Below are 20,856 nucleotides of genomic sequence, written 5' to 3' on the forward strand. Positions count from 1 at the left end.
TGGTTGCAATGTGCAAATAAGTAAGAAAAGGAGGAAAACAAAATGAGATGAAGGCCAAACACTTCCAAATAACAAAAAGGAAAGAAAATAAAAGGCTAAAGCTATAATTCAAGTAATGGGGATTAGGAGGAGGACTAATTAGTGCCTACAGAGTAGAGAGGTGGTACTACTGGGTTGTGAGAGAAGATGCATTGCCAGTAGATGCAGAAGTAGAAGAAGATGAAAGGTTTTTGTGGTTATGCATCCACACTTTGAACACCTGTCTGGTTACCCCTACACTCCTACAGAACGTCTCTATCTCATCCTCTAGATCTTTTCTCAGCAGCTTCCACCCCAACTTCTCAGCAAACGCCAGCATCTTCTCCTTCTGCTCCGCTGTGAACTTCGTCCTGAACCGCTTCTTCTCGCTGCTCATCCTCTCTCCGCTGTCCGGTGACCCACCTCCGCCGGCATTGTAGTCAATGAGTTGGTCTTGTGTTGTTATGATATTTTCGGCGGGATCTCGACCTCGGCTGCTGCAGCTCATGATGACATGGTGTTGAAGATGACCTGATCTACCGCCTCCTGCAGCTTGAGATGACGTGGCTGCGTAAGTGACTCTGCGGTGGAAGTTGCGGTGGCACCCACAAGCGGCGCATTGTAAGCCGCCTGGAGATGCGTGGTCAACTGTGAACTCGCCGCAGCCATCTGTAGCGTAGCTGCCGAGGCTGGCTGCATGGTTTCTCAAGCACTCTCTGTATACATCGTTTGTGTTCGGATCATGATCTCCTTCCATCCCCTTCTCTCTTTCTCTTTTCCTCTCTCCTCTCTCTGTGTTAGATATTTGCAATTACAGTATATATAAAACACAGTGGTTTCCAATGTGGTACTATTTGGTTGGCTTATTTACACAACTGCCCATGTTGGCCGTAACTGTTGAAGAATAGAATTTTACATATTACAGCTCAATATTAATTTTTTGTGATAAAATTTCAAAAAAAAAAAAAAAAATTCTGGCAGAACCAAAAGGTAGTTCAGCTTCCATTCCAAAAATTATTCATTTGACCTTGCTTTTTCATTGGATTGTTATAAGGGGGCTCGTAGCTTAGATTTGTGCCAAGGTTTAAGACGAAAAGGAAATAGGATCTTGATTTAAACGTCGTCTGTTAATCAGTTTTTTAGAAATTGAATATGTTGATTTAATTAGTATTAGAAAATAACTATGACGACCACTTGTGATAACAGCTACCCTATTACGCACGCTGTTAACATATCGGTGTGATAATATTATTGCAATTAGTAATACACAATAACTATGACTACCACTTTTTAAATTTTGTATCCTCTAACATGTATCAAATTGAAAGAAAAAAATACAGAAAACAGAAAAGAACGAGCATAATTAAGGGACCTGAGCGATAATATATGTATGGGGAGATTTCGCGGTGGCATTTGGACACAACAATAAAATCAATAAGCATTACCTATGCAGTTGTATGGCAGCTGATTGATATGTCCAAAATTTCAGCAAGATACAGAGAAGATTTAGCCATGCTAATATGTCCACAAGCTAGTCAGCCAATGCAACCAATTATCACTTTATATCACGCTCCATCGCCTAACTGATATAGCTAGCTAGGGTAACAAAATTTACCCTAAAAGCTCGAGAATGTTTAAGGTTAAGGGTGAACATGCATGTGGCTTTTTTTTATAAAAAATGTGGCTTTTTTTAGAAACAAACTATGTTTATTTCTTAAACAAATAATGATTAAAGATCCAAATTATTTTACACATGGCATGACAAATTTGTAAATTTAGTAAAAACAAGGGTTAACCGTAACGGAAGACTGCGAATATAAACCGGAGTGAATTTCTCGAAAGTTACTCCTAGAAGTGTTGTCTTGGTTCATGAACACAACACACATTTAAATACATTTTGGAGAATATTATTGATCGATCATGCAATGCAAAGTCAAGGTCGTCCAACTCAGGGAGTTATGGGCGAGGGATGGTTGGTGGAACATGGTTGTTCTTTTAATTTGGAGTAAGATTATATATAGTTCAGATGATGGAAGGTGCACATTAAGAATAAAACTTTGCATATTAGTGTTTTAGTGTTTGATTTGAGCTCATGACGCATCGTTTCGAAAAGAATGACAACGCACATCAAACTCGCTGCTTTACTGTAATATGTCGGCTTTTCGGCCAAATTTCATTGTTTACAATGTTTTATTAGGATTTAAGTTTTGAGGACGTTTTTATTAACTAATCTAAGATTGCTTTAGGAACAAACTAATCAAGCAGAAATGAAGAGAGATGAAGGGAAGAATTACACTTTGATTTATTTGTAATGGATATTTTGATGATTACAATATGAAGGACTAAATGGTTATATATACTTATATAGAAACCATTGATAATCCACAATGACAAGATTACCCTCTAACAACCTTACTCCATTACAAGATTACCCTTCTTAACAAACTCAATCCTTAACTACCTTTGTAACTAACTTGACTTATATTTGCTTGCCACATGTCATTGGTTAATAGTTTTTAGTGTTTTATTAATTGTTTAATTCTATTCTTATTTGGATAATTTCTAGAGAGCATTTAAAGTTATGAGACATTACAAATAGGAATATTTAGGCGAATTGTCATTTTGTAAATTTTGAGATTTCTCATACTTTCAAATGGATTCCAATTTTCTTCTTGATTTTTTCTTTTCTCGTTGTGTCACAAGATGAATGGACAAAAGCAACCTAGCCAGGAAGCAGTTACAAACATATATATGCAATAAGCTAGCAAACTGCTTCAGGTCATGAGTTGAGGAGGGACCCGTGAAGCAGAAATGGTATATGTTTAATCCAATAATTCACGTTGGGAAAGTAGAACGAAAGTGGGGGCACTCCTCATGTTTTGTAGTTTTGCATCAATAGGTAAGAAAAACTATGTCACTTCTGCATGAACGACAACATTGCAATCAGTAGCTACGATTTTGTTTTCTTCTTCAGTTTGACTAATATATCTAATTAGGGTTACGTACAAATTTCCGTTAACTACTTAATTAAAAGATCAGATTGCACGCATGATGCAAATTCTACCAAAGCAATGATACAATTTGCTGCCAATGAGGAAGGAAGGTCCTGATCATCCTCTAAATAACCACAATCTGAAAAGCTATTCAGAAAACCATCTACTAATTCTCCAGTCCACATGCAGCCAAGCAAATGAAGCCTAAAGCCATCATCTCATACTGCCACACAACGAATATATGTCTGGAATCAGATAAATGTATGTGTTTTTTCATGCTAACTCTGCATTATATATCCACCACATATACATTTGTATATAACATATATTCCACATCAATATTATTACGTGACATTCACTGGAGGGTATGAGAAAAAGCCAATAATCATATGCCGTGCATATATCAATGGCCCTTGTGATTGATTAAGAAAACAAAATTAATTATATAAAAAGCAGATGCTGATCAGGATATATGCACAGTGTGTTTCAAATGAGAGATTCTTCAAATAAATGTATTTGAGAGACGGGTAATGTTAGGGAGACCAATGTGTAGACCAAATTTTGTAAATCATATAACATGGTTGTTGATGATTGTATTAGTATTATTTAAGTGTTGATTAACATGCTTATATTCTATTGGTGACACATCACATGATTTTGCAAATTTGGTCTACCTAACATAATTCTTTGAGAGACACTTTTGGAGTGTCCACTCCACATTACTTTCTAGGGAACTTTAACGAAAAGCACCCGATACTGTTCACTTTAACGAAAAACCACATTTTTACACAAAAAAGTCAATCCTGGTACTATTCACTTTACCCTTTATTTTGTCCTTATCATTAAAACTCAACATTTTCAAACCATTTTCATTAGTTTTCATTACTTTCTATGAACCAAAACCGTTCTAGTTTTTAGGTTTCTTTAGATATCAACTTTATAAAAAATCATCCAAATTGAAAACCATATGACTATCGAATTAAATGATGGTTATTCAGTGTATATTAGAAACACCCTATTCGTCTGTTGTTTTCATTGTAATTAGATTTTTAATGGTTGGAATTGTTTTATGTTTTGCAAAATTAATTTATAAATGATGTTTAAAATATATATGGTTAGAATTGTTTAAAAAAATTAAGAAATAGGCCTCAAAACGTAACTTATTTTAAAATCCTTAATGAGATAAAAGGCGGTGTATAATAACACGTATAGTGCCAAGCATATATAGAGAATTGGGTTGGACGAGTAAGATATGGTGCTCAGTACGGTGTGAGCTGGATAAGAGTGGTTGTGGGAGACATATAGGTATATTATATTTCATGATGTGAAGTTAGGTGGGGAATGGGTGGCAACGGTTTCCTGTTCACGGTTCACTCTAAAGCCCTGTCTTGATGTGTATCGTGTGGTGTGGGGAATAATGTCTTCGGCTTTTGGCTTTTAGCTTTTTGCTTTTGGCTTTGGCCTTTTGCTGGAAGCATTTCCTTTGTTTTCTTTTATCCACTTTCATTGTCAAGTCGCTGTACAAGCTGGCATATATATATGGCTCTAGATGACATGCAAGACAAATGCCTGGAGCTGGCTGAAAGTCTGCAACTCCTGCCATACATGGCTGCTTGATTACCATTGTTTAACTCTAACAACCATTATTAAGGAAATGATAAACATTTGTCTCTACCGTACATACACACGTACTACGTATATATAGGTATGTGTTGCAATTTATTAAGCTAATGTTTAATTCCATGCTGTAGTCCCACTATAACTAAATTTTCTGTAGTTACTTCTGTAAATATTGAGAAATTCTCTAAATACATTTAACTTGGTGGCAGAATCTCTACTATGATATCATTGTCAGCCATCACAATGCAAACTGGTTTACTATCTCCATTTTTGGACAAAAACGGTGCGTTTTTATATAAAGATAACAACATTTCTGTATTCCACCCTTGCGTTCGTGTCCTGAGGTCCTCATCTTATAATTAATTAGCTCGCACACAATTATATGCAAGTACGTGGTCAAAATGTTACAAGTTCATGAACCAGACAATCTTTGAGTTAATTAATTGACTTGATTAAAAACTGATACAACAAGTATTTTATGATCAGTGGAGTTCTATAAGGTAAACATGTGCTTTAGGTAGACATCTTATCTTATATATATAGAATAATTAACAATAACATAATTAGTACAAATGAATAGGCTGCGTTTCCTGAATGTTACATTGCACTTGATCAATATACGCAAGCCTTATAACATGCATGTAATAATCTGTCGTGAGATATGCAGACAACGATTAAACTGGTTTTATAATGTTCCATGCATCACCCATTCGTAGTATATTTCATAAGTACCTTTCCTTATTGCATGTGCTACCTTCCAGTTTCGATCAAGGCTTCAACAACCACTATATATATTAGTTATTATCAACTATGTTAATTACAATGGCAACCGTAATTTAAGTAGGAGGTTTCTTTGGGAAGCTGTGGTTCAACTCCAAAATCAATTGATCAACTTTACATACGTCTTTGGAAGGTTTTTTTATTTTTTATAACTTTCTAATACTAGGGACAATTCTTTAGATCGTCAAACACACTCTTTCATGTGTGCAGAATATCCAAGCTTAAGACCTTGACAATTTAACAAGACAACGTGAAGCACATGTGTTACTGTATGTAGGAGAATCTGGTTAGGATTCTAAGTCATGTTGGGTTAGATTTTTTGTATTCCCTATGGACTTAAGTTGCTTGTACGCCAAGTCACTACTATGTTATAATACCATGAAAAAAGTTTAAGCGAAAAGTTATAGGAGAATGACTCAACTCTTATAAGCCTTCCCGGGTAATTAACTTTCCGATGTGGAGCAACTCTTCGTATCGCCACACTTCCAACTTTGATTTGGGTACAATGGTGCTTAAGGTGAACGATGGGCCTTTTTCTGTTGATGGGCAGGCATTTGTGGGCTTGGATTGCATTGAAAGTGGACTTTCATAGATTAGTGCGTTTTATGCTACTTTTAAATACCGCTGTGGCCTTGCACTAGTCAATGAAATGTGAGGTCCATAAAGTTGAAAGGTAAATCACACACTAATTTGTAGCTTTTTAGGTGCTTTGGTAGAACTTTATTTGTCGTCAGAAGCTGTCACTGCATTCTAGCAATGACGTTGTATTTAATGTGTGTAAATAACATTGTTATAAATTAAATTAATATTTATGACATTGCCTATGCAATTGCATTGCATATGTGGTCAATATGCCTTTGTTTTTTGGTTTCGGTCATATCCCGTACATATATATTAGTCATATACATCACATAACAATACAACAAAATATGAAAGAGGATTCTTTTTTCTCTTAATCTCTCTCATTTCTTTCTTTTCTACTTGAATGATTACGATCAAGTCTTATACTAATATTTTAATAGAAATGATAAGCCAAAAAATAAAATATGAAAAGAAAAAAAGAAAAAAAATGAGAATAAGAAGGAAAAAAGTCTTACTCCACAAAATATACACACAAGGCAGTCTCCAAGCTGCGGTTAAATTTCCAAGCCAAAGAAAAAGTCATCTTTCTCATTTGAAAAGCGTTGAATGCATGGTCTCTGTATATTTGGAAAAATGCTGTGCTTTTTCTTTCTCTGCACGCACTGCTATATGGCTCTGATTCTGAGGAATGCGAGTGAGAGAGTGTATGTATGTGATATAATTAATGAATGGAGTTTGTTTGCGTCTGTGTGTTTGAAGACGTTGTGAAGGACTTTTGAATTTGTCATTAACACACCCGTCCTTACAACCGAGTCTGTGTGGGAACTGAAAACATGGCGCTGATCAATGCTCATGCCTTTTTCATTCGCATTTATATACGCACCAGGACAACCCTGCAGTCACAAAAAGAACTAGTCTTCTCTCTCTTTTCTCTGTATGATATGGATTTGGATCCTGAGCTAATGGAGAGGATCCTTCTGACCAGTTATCATGAATCGTAGGATAAAAATCCAACGGTTATAATTATTATAACTTTAAAAGGACTTCCATGTTTGTAGCCGTTGGATAAAAATCCAAAAGCTCATGATAACAAGTCAGGAGGATCCTCTCCCTTAGCTCAGGAGAGGATCCAAATCCGTATGATATAATGTTGACATCTAGATATAATAATATAAAAGTCCTTAGCTTATCAACTTCGGTCAGTACGGATTAGGATTTAAATGCTGGTCTGGTCAATGGTCATGGACTTGTGGTGGTGAAGACTGGAGAGCTCACCTCCATTATGAGAGATCTTCACATGGTCCAAACAGAAAATCTAACGCTCGGGTACTCACCACAAGTATATAAATGTTGAGGGATCCAAGATAAGTGAGAATATTAACAATAGATCATGATCAGTGTGAATTTTTTTTTGTCAAACAATAAATTTGTTAGATTAAAAAGCCGACGCAGTTCGTCAACATTCTTCTCTACTACTGTGATAGATGATCACTTGTGATCAATGTGAAAATTAACAACCTAATTATTGATGATATATATATTTATAGTAGAAATTTAACCTAGCTAGCTAGGATAACCGAGCCAGTGCACATCACCTTACCCATCCTTACCGCTTAGCTAACCTCGGTGGCTTAAAAAAAAATAAAAAAATAAAAAAACCAACAAACCTCAGTGTCTTAGACAAATAAATCAAGTTAATATATATATTCAACAAAACCATGCATCATATATATTTATGATCGATAGTGATCTTCATTTACGAAATAATTAATGAACAAACAACTCCATACAAATTGCAGGATCGGTACAGCACTCGTCTACTCATGAGCCTTATACCTAATTACAAGCTTGTAATATGATAGAACCTCAAAAGGAAATAGAGAAGAAAAAAAAAACATAAAAAAGGTTTACACATAGAGATGGAGGGTGGAAATGAGGAAACCTACTTATGCGTTGGCAGATTTTGCATGATGGGTTCGAGTACTAATATTCTTCTCTAATAGATGATCACCTTCAAATGCTATAGCCGAGGACATGTAACTCAAAACCAGACAATGTTGATTGGTTTTTGCTTCATGAGCGCCTTGAATAAACTGTTTATTGCACGCATGGCAAGTGATTTGGAGAATGGTGGAGTTCACTTTCTTGATGGCTTGCTCTTTCAAAGCGTGAGCCTTGTCCAACTCGGCCTGCGCTTGTTGCCTTATTCTCTTGGCATTTGCAAACTCCTTCTCCGCCAGTTCGATGTGGCGCCCGGCTTGCTGCCTCGCCTCTTCGGCGTAAGCCTTTTCCGCCATCGCAAGCCTTAACTGCTCTCGCGCTTCTTCTTTCAGCCTCAATACCCCAGCAGCCGTGGCGGCAAGTTTAGGTTTCTGATCATCGTCATCACGCTCGTGATGATTAGTAGTAGTGCTGCTGCTTTCCCTTTCCCTTTCCTTCATCTCGTTCTCCCTCGGGGAGTAATTTTGATTCGCGATCATAATGTTTGAATGTTGTTCAATATTTTTGTTCTGATGACTATGACCACCCCCGCCAAATTCGCATGAACCAATTGAGAGCTGCAGCTGAGTGGAATGGTTTTCTTCTCTCTTAGACGAAACAGAGACTTCGTTGATCGGAATATTAATATTCGATGTGGTTGCGAGCTGAAGATCCAAATTGTAATGTGCATTACTGCTATTCTTCTTGGACAGTGTAGCTTGATGATGATCAGCGTGAGCGGGAGGGTTTTTTAAGGTTAATTTGGTGTACTCGGTTGGACTTGGATGTGGTAGTACCGAATTATTAGATGGAGGCCAAGTGGAAGGAGCCCTGCTAAAATTGTTGTCACTGCAAGATGGACTAGGACTTGAAGCCGTTCGTGACAGGCATGCCCCCGGTTGAAGCGTTTGTGATTCCGGCCGCACACGATCCATGTTGCAAGCATCTTGGTGCTCTATGAAACTCTCAACCCTATTCATAAAAATAAATTTAAATATATCAAATAAACTTATAAGAAAAACTATGTATTCATCAAGTATGCGTATAATACGAAAATTGACATGCTATTGAACACAAGTAAATTCTACTTTGAATCTCATATATATTAAGATATATTAATAAGTTGATCATATTCTGATAATAATGGTTGAATATGGGTGCTGAAAACAAGGCATAAGGAAGATATATATAATCATGCTATACATGTAGGCATTATAAGGGAGAATTACCAAGAATGAAAGAATGACAAAGGAGGAACGAGTATCGAAATGGTAGCTAGAGGATCGAGGATATTTATATATTAATTAGGATAGGAATAAAAACATGTTAATTACTGCTGAAAAGCTAATCTTTATGGTATATTCCATGTCATACTTAATCAATACATAGCCGCTTTCGTCTTAGGATACTAAAAAACAATAACCAAGTTAAAAAAATAAATAAATAGGAGCAAAAACATATCCTGTCTAGTCTCTACATGTATGACCTAAACTGATTTGGGGAAATGTGTTTCGAGAAAAACAGTGGTTAAGATATACTTGATTTTCCAAGCTGGTTTTCCGTCAGTCAAGAGCACTCATCAGGGATCCGAACCTTTTTGCTATTTTGTTTACTTTTTCAAAGTCAAAACCAATTAACAAAAAGAGAGCTTGAAACGTTCGATATATATCATGATGCATTTGGAATGCCTTTGCCATCTGAAATCATGATCTTACATATGTACAACATTTATCATTTTCATAATTCAAAAGAAGAAAACTTGATACAGAAATTGGGATGTAGTCTAGTTAATTGTTTGTGTTAATAATATAATTATGTGTGTTTAAAGAAATAATACGAAATTTTGACTGCCGTTGGTATTTGGAAGAGTGGAGGGGGTTGTCGCTAATAGAAGGAAAACCACTTTTCCTTACCTAGAGAAAACACGGCCGCAGTCACAAGAATGTCCTCTGGTACCGCAGGTTTTGAGATGTGCCTTGTAATCTGATTGAACTGCATACCCTTTTGAGCACTTATCACAAACCCACTGTTTGTGGTTACTGTGCTTTCTCCTGAAGTGCTTTTTTATGCCGACGAGATCGCCGAGGGCGTGGCAGGGATCATGGTGCAGGCAGCTTGGTTCCGGGCACACAAAAACCCGCTTCTTCACGACCGGACTCTCTCGCTTCAGCAGCTTCCACGGCACCTTGTGCCGCCGCCGGTGCATCTGTAGGTTCTGGTCTCTCTGAAACCCTTGGTTGCAGATCTCGCAAATGTAACGATCCGATTCCAGCAAGGTTTTCGGCGAAAGTGACACCACCTCCGCATCTGGATCTATATCACACATAAGAACAAATTAATATAATATATATATAGATATATATATATATATATATATATAGCACATAAAAACACCATGTATATATATGTTGATGCAAACATCATTTTTTACATCGTCCAGCTGATACAGCCTAATCCTTTGTTTTACTTAAACAAAAAAAATATCGATCGCGCAGCTTAATTAAGCGTAAATTACACCAAGGAAAGAACTCTATCACTAATATATATATATATATATACCTGGAGTGCCTGCAGGTCTTCTCTTTCTTTTATTGGTGTGGCCATTTTCTAAGCAAGAAAAGGGATCAGAAGAAGGGACTGAGGAAGAAGAGTTATTGGCTAACATAGTGAATTAGAAACTCTGATCTCTTCTGCGTTAAAATGTTCTGTAATATAAGCTAACTAAGATGCAAAGCGATCTCTCTCTCTCTCCCTCTCTTTAATTAAAGTTTAATATATATGACTAAAAGTAATAATAATAAGAGGGTGGTGATATTTTGGGGAAGAGGTAGGGGAGAGAGAAAGAGATGAAGCTACAAAGGCTACAAGGGACATGAGGAGGAGGAAGAAAAAAGAAGCTCTTCCTTTTCTTTTCTTTCTTTTGGTTACCTCATGCTATCTATCAGCTTTCCTTTTATTTTATCTTTTCAACTCTCATCAGCTTTTCGAAACAATCAGCTTTCTCTCTTCTTTCCTCTTTCTTTCTATCTTTTCTTTCTTTCTTCCAACCCTCGGCTTCCTTTGTGGAGTCTCCTCCTTAATAACTCCTTCCAAAGGAAGGTGAGAGAGAGAAAGAGAGTGTTAGAAAGCCTATCACAAAGATCGAAACTCGATCCCACAAACAGTAATGGGCTCCATAGGGAAAAAAAAATCTCAACAAAGAAACAAAAAACACTCATATAATTCATTCACAGCGCACAGTAAATATTTTCCAAATCGATATGCATGCATTAATACATCCCAAAGCTCCAAATATACACGTAACCCTTCCTTGTCCACCTTTTTTTTATTATTATTTTGAGTGAACTTTTCCTATTTCCTCTAGGTGAGAGCTCTCTTGATATAATTATTAAGTTCTTTTTTATTTTTTTTTGGTTTTTTTCTTTCGAACAATTGATAATCAATATTAATTCATCTAAATTAAAAAGACATGGATTATAATTTGAGTGTTGAGAGAATACATTGCTATAATCAAATTGGCTAAGCCTATTTTGTGATTTAGTTTGCATTATATAACTTTCTCTTGTACCGACTTAAGTTTGCATTAAATAACTTTCTTTTTTCATTGGCCGAAGTACCCTTTCTTCTTGATGTACACACACTCAATTTATTAATTTTGAAGCAGCTTTTGTAAAGGTATTGCTGAGGATGTGATGTCCCATCAAGGGCATACTAGTCAATGAAATCATAATTCTCTATGCAAGATACTTAATCTTTGGTAAACTGAGAGCATCAGCAAAATAGTGAATTGGAAATTGGCAGCATTGGCTTTTTTGGATCAATTTGGCATTTTTCCGGGCTTTATTGTTTAGGCCAATGCTTAATAAAATAACAGGGGGCAACAAGCAACTGAATGCAGCAAAAAAAAGAATAGAAGACTCTCGGCCATAATCATTGAAACTTGTTCGTCTCATTTTCTCGCCGAGAGGTTGTAGTTATTTGCCGATCAATTTCATTTTCTTTATCATTCAGTTGCATAAACCGATACTCAAAGGATTAATTTCCTCAACTATTTGGCGTACATGCCAATGTTCAAGAAAATTGAGGTACAAATGTTTATACCCGATTTCGCATTATTTGCTCAAATGTTTGGAGCCAATAGATTAAAAGAATATTGAAACCGGTTTGTATGAATGGGTTGTATGTATGAGTCATCAACCTCACTTTCCATAGTTTGTTATTCACCTTACATCAACATTTCCATAACTTGTCATTCACCTTACATCAACATTTCTTAGTTGCTTGTAAAAGCTTCTTTACTTGTAATTTGGTTTTTGCTTTTCCACTTGTTAGGGCAGATTTTAGGGATTGTGTTTGTATAGTTATCCTACAATCTATTGTAGCTTTCTTTTGGCTCTCTATAAGAGTTGGCTTCACTTTCTTGTAACATTCATAATGAAATATACAACAAATATTGAAACCAAAACTCAACATGGTATCAGAGCAGGAACCATAGGGTCCTGACTCTGTTTTTTTTTTTTTTTACTTCTTCATTTGCTCATCATCGATAGAGATGGCAGAAGAAAATGTGTATAGTGCTGACAGTGCCCTCATCCTCTTCCCCAAACTTAACCCAAGGGGTTGAGAACAATCCAAATCAACGACTCTGCTCGGTGCTACTGAACGAGCTCAACTACCTTCCTTGGTCAAGAGCTGTGTCACTTGCTCTAGGAGGAAGATCGAAGCTATGGTTTGTCAATGGAAGCTCTGAGCCCCCAGAATCCACTTCACCAACTTACGATGCATGGCATACTACTGATCAGCTGGTCATGTCCTGGTTACTTAACTCTATAGAGCCAAAACTGTCTGAGCTTTTTAGTTACTCAGAGTCTTCCCTTCTCATATGGGAGTCTGTCAAAGACATGTATGGCAACCAAAACAACTCAGTTCGCATATTTCAACTGAAGAAGAGTGTGGCTAGTTTGAAGCATGGTGATCACTCATTTGTTCAACACCTTGGAAGTATGAAATCCATTTGGAGTGAACTCGATATGTATCGTCCACACACGACTGATTCCGCTGTGCTACTGAAGAAGGCTGATGAAGACAAGGTTTTTCAACTCTTAGCAAGCTTAGGAGCGGAGTATGAAGACCTGCGTAGTCACTTGTTAATGACTCAAGAGCTGCCCTCATTTACCACTGTGTGTCATGCTGTCCAGAGAGAAGAAACTCGACGAAGAGTGATGAATTTTGAGCCCAAATCCAACTCTGAAGCTAGGGTTTTCACAACAAATCATAAAGCAACTGATGATAGGGTGCTTGGCAAGAAAGTAGACTGGAAATGTTCTTATTGCAACATGAAGGGACATTTGAGAGAAAAATGTTGCATTCTTCATCTGGAGTTAAAGCCTAAGTTTGATAGGGAAGGCAGGATGATTAAAGATAGGAAGGGTGAAGTCACTCCAAAAGCATTTCATTCAGCTTGTTCCTTAACTGATGGGATGGCCAATTTCTCAACAGATCATGTGTCCTTGATCAACAAATTTGCTGCTTTTCTTCAAAAAAAGCAAGGAAACACTGAACCTGATGAAATGACACATGAAAGCCCTACTGCAATGCTAGGGAAATTTGTTGGATTCTTGGCTGATGCGGAGAACACATCGTAAGGCAATATTCCAGGTATTATCAGTGCCATTTCCACTGCTCTTAATGCAAATATTACACATGATTTTTGGATTATTGACTCTGGTGCCACTGATCATATAACTAATAAACCCTCTAGCCTCCACGATTTTCAAAGAACTATTGATCCAATTCATGTATCTGTTGCAAATGGGAAAGGGGAACCTATTCTAGGGAAAAGAAAGATTAGATTGCTAAGTGAGCATACTAATTCCACTGCTCTCTATGTACCTTCTTTTCATTTTCAGCTCTTGTCAATAGGAAAAATCACAAAAACCTTAGACTGTCTTGCCATATTTTTCCCTCACAATGTTGTGTTTCAAGACCGAGTTACTCAGAAGAAGATTGGTGAAGGGTTCTTCTTGAATGAAATCTACTATCTCTCAAAGGAACCCAATTTTGTCAAAAAGCTCAATGTCAACTTAAGTCAAGTTCAGGAACACCAACTATGGCATCAACACCTTACCCATCCCTCAGAACATATGATGACCAAGTTGTTTCCCTTTTTTTGTAAAATACACTGGAGTGTGAAACTTGTCAAATGTCAAAAGCCACTAGACTTCCTTTTGTTTCCTCTAATTCTAGAACTAGTAAACTTTTTGAGCTTGTTCACTATGATATTTGGGGTACTTCTCGTGTAAAATCCTTTGATGGGTATAGATATTATGTTACATTTATTGATGACTATTCTAGAGTAACGTAGTTGTATCTTTTAAAACTTAAAAGTGATTTGTTTGATGCTTTTAAGGACTTTCACAACCTAATCACCAATCAATTTTCATCTAAGTTATATATGTTAAGAACAGATAATGGTACCGAGTACACTTCCAATAACATGAGTAATTACTTGAGCAATCATGGCATTTTACATCAAACTAGCTGTGTTGGTAGACCACAACAAAATGGTGTGGCAGAGAGAAAGAATTGAGACCTATTGGAGAAAACTCGATCACTTATGATCAAAATGAATGTTCCTAAGAAAGTTTGGTCTCAAGCTCTACTCACTGCCACGTACATCATTAATAGACTGCCAACTCGGGTGTTGAATACTAAATCTCCTTTTTAAGTCATGAAGGGCAGGCCTATAAGCTTGTCTCACCTCAGGACCTTTGGTTGTACTTGTTATGTGGACATTCAAGCTCTCCATCATGACAAACTAGACCCTCGAGCTGTCAAATGTGTGTTTATGGGATACGCTAGTTCTCAAAAGGGTTACAAAGTGTATAACCCAAACACAGGGAAGCTGGCAGTCTCTAGAGATGTGGGATTTGATGAATATTCACCTTATTTCCACAAAGGGTTGGAGACTAATGCTAATATGGAAGATCTTATGGACCTATTTCCACTACCTATTCCAGCTGAAATTCATGAAGTCACTCCTGCTCATATCAGCATTGATAATTCTCAACTCACTGAGAGTGTAACTGATGCAATGCCAAGCTCTTCTGAACCATCAGAAGCTCAACCAAATCAGCAAGCTATAAGTGCACCAAGAAGAAATCCTACATGAGATAGACATCCACCAGTGAGGTTACAAGAGTATGTTACTTACACTGTAAGGCATCCTATCTCTGCAGCCATTTCTTATCACAGATTCTCATCTTCTCATACTTTTTTCCTTAACAAAGTGTCCCACACTTTCGAACCAAGGAATTTTCATGAAGCCACATGCATGCCTAAGTGGCAAGATGCTATGACTAAAAAGCTTCAAGCTCTAAATGACAACCAGACATGGAATGTGGTGGATCTTCCAAATTGCAAGAAGGTCGTGGGAAGTAGGTGGATATATAAGACCAAATTCAACTCCAATGGAAGCATTGAAAGACACAAGGCACGGTTAGTAGCTCAATGCTTTACTTAAACCTATGACATTGACTATAAGGAGACCTTTGCTCATGTTGCCAAAATGAACACAGTGGGGGTATTGTTGTCTGTGGCAGTCAATAATGCATGGCCTTTATTCCAAATGGATGTGAAGAATGCATTTCTTCATGGGGATCTTGAAGCAGAAGTGTACATGAAGTTGCATCCTAGTCATCCAAGAGAAAATGAACCCAACAAGGTATGCAGACTTCACAAAGCCATATATGGTCTCAAACAGTCCCCTCGAGCTTGGTATTCAAAGCTTAGTTCAGTCTTTGAAGCTGCAGGGTTCAAAAGGAGTCATGATGACTCTTCTTTGTTTGTTCGAAGTAGTATTGCTGGAAAATTGGTTGTGCTTATATATGTTGATGACCTAATTATTACAGGTGACAATATAAGTGAAATCAAGACGCTTAAGCAGTTACTTCACCAAAAATTTTCCATTAAAGACTTGGGGCCCTTGAAATACTTTCTTGGAATTGAGGTGGCTACCTCTTCAAAGGGATTGTTCTTGAATCAAAGAAAGTATGTTCTCGATCTTCTAGATGAAGCTAACATGATGGAATGTAAACCATCTCGGACACCCCTATCTAGCAAACTTCAATGGCATGAAAAAGGTGAACCTCTCTCGGACCCTAGTGTTTATCAGCGAATGGTTGGGAAACTTATTTATCTCACCATTACTAAGCCTGATATCTCATATTCAGTTAGCCTAGCCAGTCAGTTCATGCACTCTCATACTCTAGTTCACTGGGAAATCGTCAAGAGAATACTTTGATGTCTCAAGGGCTCAGCAGGAAGGGGGATAATTATGAAGAACAATGGATCAAATCACATCTTGGCCTATACAGATGCTGACTGGGTTGGAAATGCCCTTGATCGAAAATCCACAACAGGTTTTTGCACATTTGTTGGAGGGAACCTTGTCACTTGGAAGAGTAAGAAACAAACTGTTATTGCTCGATCTAGTGCCGAAGCTGAGTATAGGGCTATGGCAGCAACAACCTGTGAACTCATATGGTTGAAAGGTCTTCTTTCTGAGCTCGGATTCAGAAGCATGGCACATATGTCCTTGTATTGTGATAACCAAGCTGCCATGCACATTGCCTCCAATCCAGTATTCCATGAAAGAACCAAACATATTGAAGTTGACTACCATTATATTCGTGCTTAAGTTCAATCCAAGGTGATAGACACTGTGTTCACACGCAGCCATGATCAACTTGTTGATTTATTCACAAAAGCACTAGACTCTACTCAGTTTCAGCGTTTGTTGTGCAAGCTTGGATCAATCAATCCCCTTGATCCAGCTTGAGGTGTATTGAAACCGGTTTGTATGGATGAGTTGTATGTATGAGTCATCAACCTCACTTTCCATAGCTTGTCATTCACCTTACATCAACATTTCCATAACTTGTCATTCACCTTACATCAACCTTTCTTAGTTGCTTGTAAAAGCTTCTTTACTTGTAATTTCGTTTTTGCTTTTCCACTTGTTAGGGCAGATTTTAGGGATTGTTTTTGTGTAGTTATCCTACAATCTATTGTAGCTTTCTTTTGGCTCTCTATAAGAGTTGCCTTCACTCTCTTGTAACATTCATAATGAAATATACAACAAATATTGAAACCAAAACTCAACAAAGAAGATCAAGAGAGTTTTTGGCCGAGGAGGTTAGTAGTCCATAAAGGAGACTGTGAGTCTCGGCCAATAATACATTGCTGGTGGCGTGGTCGAGTCCTAGGCGAAGTATGATTGCTTTAATATTAGGATTGGTTTCGATAAGATTTGAATCGATTGCTTAAGAATCAAGACTAGTTTCTGAATGAAATGTGAATTAATCATATAATAAGACTAGGTTCAGAATCCTAGTTCTAGTCGAAGAAGGTGAGACTCCACGGTGATAGAGTTTTGGTGAAAAATGATTTATGAAAGAATGAAAGATAATGCTAAGGAGACTCTCCAACTTGAGCATCACGAAATTCATTCCTATAAATACAAAAGATCGTGCAATGAGAAATCCTTCAACCGAATACCACAAGTCAACGCTTATGCGAAACTTTTCACACCTTTTGAGAAAACTAACTCGTTCACTAACCGTCAGCACAAATTTCGACTGGATAGACAGGTTTGGGTATTTCGACTGGATAGATGGGTTTGGGTTGGCAACCGACAAAAAACGACCGACTGGATAGACAGAGTTTTCCAAAAGCAACCAGCAGAGGCGACCGGCTGAATAGATAGGGCCAGAGTTGTAGAGTCAGTTTGCCTTAAGAGTCTTGTATGTCTTGTTAGATAGGGATTCTTTCAAGTCCAACTGATTATTTATCTCCAGTCTCAGTCAACAAAGAATCTTTGATTCTTTCACCAAAAGATGTCACTTCATCAACTTTCTCAGCAAAGTGAGTTGTTACTTTCAGGTTACTTTTAGATTACTTTTAGATTTCAGCACACAAATAGTCGAACCATTATTGAACTTGACAGCAATTGGCATAACCGTGTCTTTAATTAGGTTATATAACCCAAGGCCGAGAGTGTTCCTTCCTCGGCAAAAGTCGCTTAATTCAGGAGTTAGCAATGCAGTACAACAAACTCAAAGATATTCACCCGACAAAGTCCAATACTGAATTGGCATGCTTGCATCAGTAATCAAGTCATCGAATGACGTAGTTAGCTCTTAGTTACTTGGGCACGCATGTCATATAGGCTGTGTAATTTTTTAAATCAGCTGTATATATGTATGTATGTATGCATGTGGAGTATTGGAATCCTAGTGAGTAATTCATGTAATGTAATATTATTCCCACAACAGGCGCATGATGTTGTTGTGTTACTTGCAAGTAGGGATGGGCAACGGTTATGGCAGACAGGTAACCACAGTTATTTACCATAACCGTTTAAGCTCTTACCCCCATAACCGTTTACCATAACCATACCCATAACCGTTACCCATTTTTAAACCCATTTCCCTTTTTTTTACCTATTTACCCTTTTTTTACCTGTCTATGTGTTTTGTTAACAACTTGAAAATTAAAAAAGAAATTTGTCATAATTTTCTTTTTCTGACAATTAATTACCGTTATAGGTACATTTAACATGCGTTTTCGTATTTTAATCTTTTAAGTTCGCATATACCAGTCCAATAATTGAAATAATAATTTACAAACGATTAAATATTAACATTTTTATATATACTAACGTTTTTGGTGTAAATTAATTAGAAACTACCCTAAGTGGTATCGCGTAAGGCAAAATAAGAACCAATTGCTCATTGCAATATCGATACCTCTGCTCGACAAACACAAATATTTTTTTCAATATTCAATTACTGAAATAAATTAGAAATCGGCATGATCAACAGGCTTGTAGTATCTAACCAACCAATCCAACAACAAGCAAGTATCATGAAACTCTTCAACATTTGAGATTAACACACTCAATTCAACAAAACAAAAAAAAACCCCAAAATTTCAAAATTTCACATAAAATTCCAACTCCAATTCCAATTAGCTTTAAATTATAAAGATTAAAGAAACTGGAAGACATTAAACCTGCTAGGATTGGGGATCAACAAAATAAACCGGTATTTTGTTGATGGTCAGTTACGTGCCATATGTCGCGAAATCAGCTAAGAAATATACGTATTTTGACCGATTTAAATCAGGTATTTTGTTATTTTAGAATTTGATTAGTAATAATAAACTCCACCGATTTATCTCGATTTGGAATACTTAAAATTTACTTTACATACATTAAAATAAATGATTAAATGGGTATCATTTATAACTACATGTAATACTCATAACCATCTATTTAAATTTCGCAGATAAACGGTTATATCCATAACCGTTTATTTGTTTAAACGGTTATCTATAAGCATAATCATGATTTTTAAATGGACGGAAAACCGTGGTTATCCATACCCGTGGTATTTTACCCATCCCTACTTGCAAGTGGCAGAAGTACACACGAGCTATGGTATCAAATTTTTATGGACGTTAGATACAAAGAACATGGATTAGGGAATATTGATAAATTTGTACGGCTAGAGGCGGGGGGCTAATTTGTTGCAGGTGATTATATGATGCATAGGTGCACACACACCCATATAGGTATCACTATCGTATACATGATGGCATCATATCTCTTAATTTACTGGTAATGGAATCTAAGAAAGTGAAACTTCTTAGACTACACCAGAAACATGGCCTCTTGTTTGGTGGTTGCCTGCCGGGCCCCGAAAAATAATTGGGACCCATCTCAAATACTCAACCATAATTTTCACCACCTCTGGTCCTCAACCTCACCTCCCTTATCTTCTATTTATGGATTAATTATAGTGAAAGCAACGAGTCCTAATTATAGAAAATTAATTTAGTAATAATTATTCATACACATGAGCTAGCTACTTTTGAGTAAAATGATATATTTACATTATGAGATATGAAACTTGGATTAAAAAATGTAATCGGCCGGTTGTAATAATTTGGTATTAAACTCAACATCAAATTAGAGTGGAACATAAAATATTTTAACTGAAAATATGATTTTAGCCATTTCAACTCAATTTTCTTCATATAAAACCCTACATAACTTTTTTACTCAAAGAAAGCCCAATAACTAGGATCCACATAAGCAAATTCATTAATTTCATATTACTTCACACATTTTACATTTTTCACATGCCTAAAATACCCCTATTACACATTTGATGCAGACAATTAATTGTAAGGAGAGAGTAAATGATTTTGCAACAAGAAAAAAAAGACATTAATGTTAAAAATATATTGCATATTAATTTTTTAGAAAGGCTTTGAATTTTCATAAAACTATTCGATTCAGTTTTTTTCACCCTACTCTTGAATACTTTTGAATTTATCCTTTTTTATTAATATATTAGAACATTGTATTTCATTATCTACATGCACATTAATTTACCTACAACAATTATACCATGGGTGTAATATAATATCTCTTTTTTACAATGATGCAAAATAATGTTTATACCAACAACAAAACGTGCCTAACATATGTACTAATACATGGAAAATAATTTACCTATATTAAGAAGAAATGTAGTTCGATGCATAGTATTAAAAATACTATGTTACACCCATGTTTATACAACAATAAAACGTGCCTAACATATCTAACAATACATGGAAAATAATTTACCTACAAGTTAGATAAATATTATTTGGTTGGGTGTAGTATAAATTTTTTTAATAATTGGAAAAATTAAATATAACTAGGTGTAGTGTAATTTTTTTATATATAATTAGAACAAATTAATTTACCTACCTACTATTTGAAATGTTCATTTCTAATGATGCAAAATGTTCATTACCTAACTACAAATTA

General features: G+C 36.3%; 2 protein-coding genes across 2 annotated transcripts; both read right to left on the reverse strand.

Annotated features, from left to right (window-relative positions):
• Positions 1 to 43: 43 nt before the first annotated feature.
• Positions 44 to 830, reverse strand: LOC126625800 (zinc-finger homeodomain protein 10-like). Its single transcript, XM_050294883.1, has one exon. It carries the CDS (start codon positions 773 to 775, stop codon positions 167 to 169), a length of 609 nt encoding a protein of 202 aa, XP_050150840.1. The 5' UTR covers positions 776 to 830; the 3' UTR covers positions 44 to 166.
• Positions 831 to 7,669: 6,839 nt separating this feature from the next.
• Positions 7,670 to 11,056, reverse strand: LOC126627390 (zinc finger protein SHOOT GRAVITROPISM 5-like). The gene is made up of 3 exons (XM_050296863.1): positions 10,533 to 11,056; positions 9,887 to 10,286; positions 7,670 to 8,945 (listed from the first exon to the last, which is right to left on the reverse strand). Exons 1-3 carry the CDS (start codon positions 10,636 to 10,638, stop codon positions 7,940 to 7,942), a joined length of 1,512 nt encoding a protein of 503 aa, XP_050152820.1. The 5' UTR covers positions 10,639 to 11,056; the 3' UTR covers positions 7,670 to 7,939.
• Between the last annotated feature and the right edge of the window lie 9,800 nt (positions 11,057 to 20,856).

The sequence above is a fragment of the Malus sylvestris genome, chromosome 6, assembly GCF_916048215.2.
Source record: "Malus sylvestris chromosome 6, drMalSylv7.2, whole genome shotgun sequence".
Lineage (NCBI taxonomy): Eukaryota > Viridiplantae > Streptophyta > Magnoliopsida > Rosales > Rosaceae > Malus > Malus sylvestris.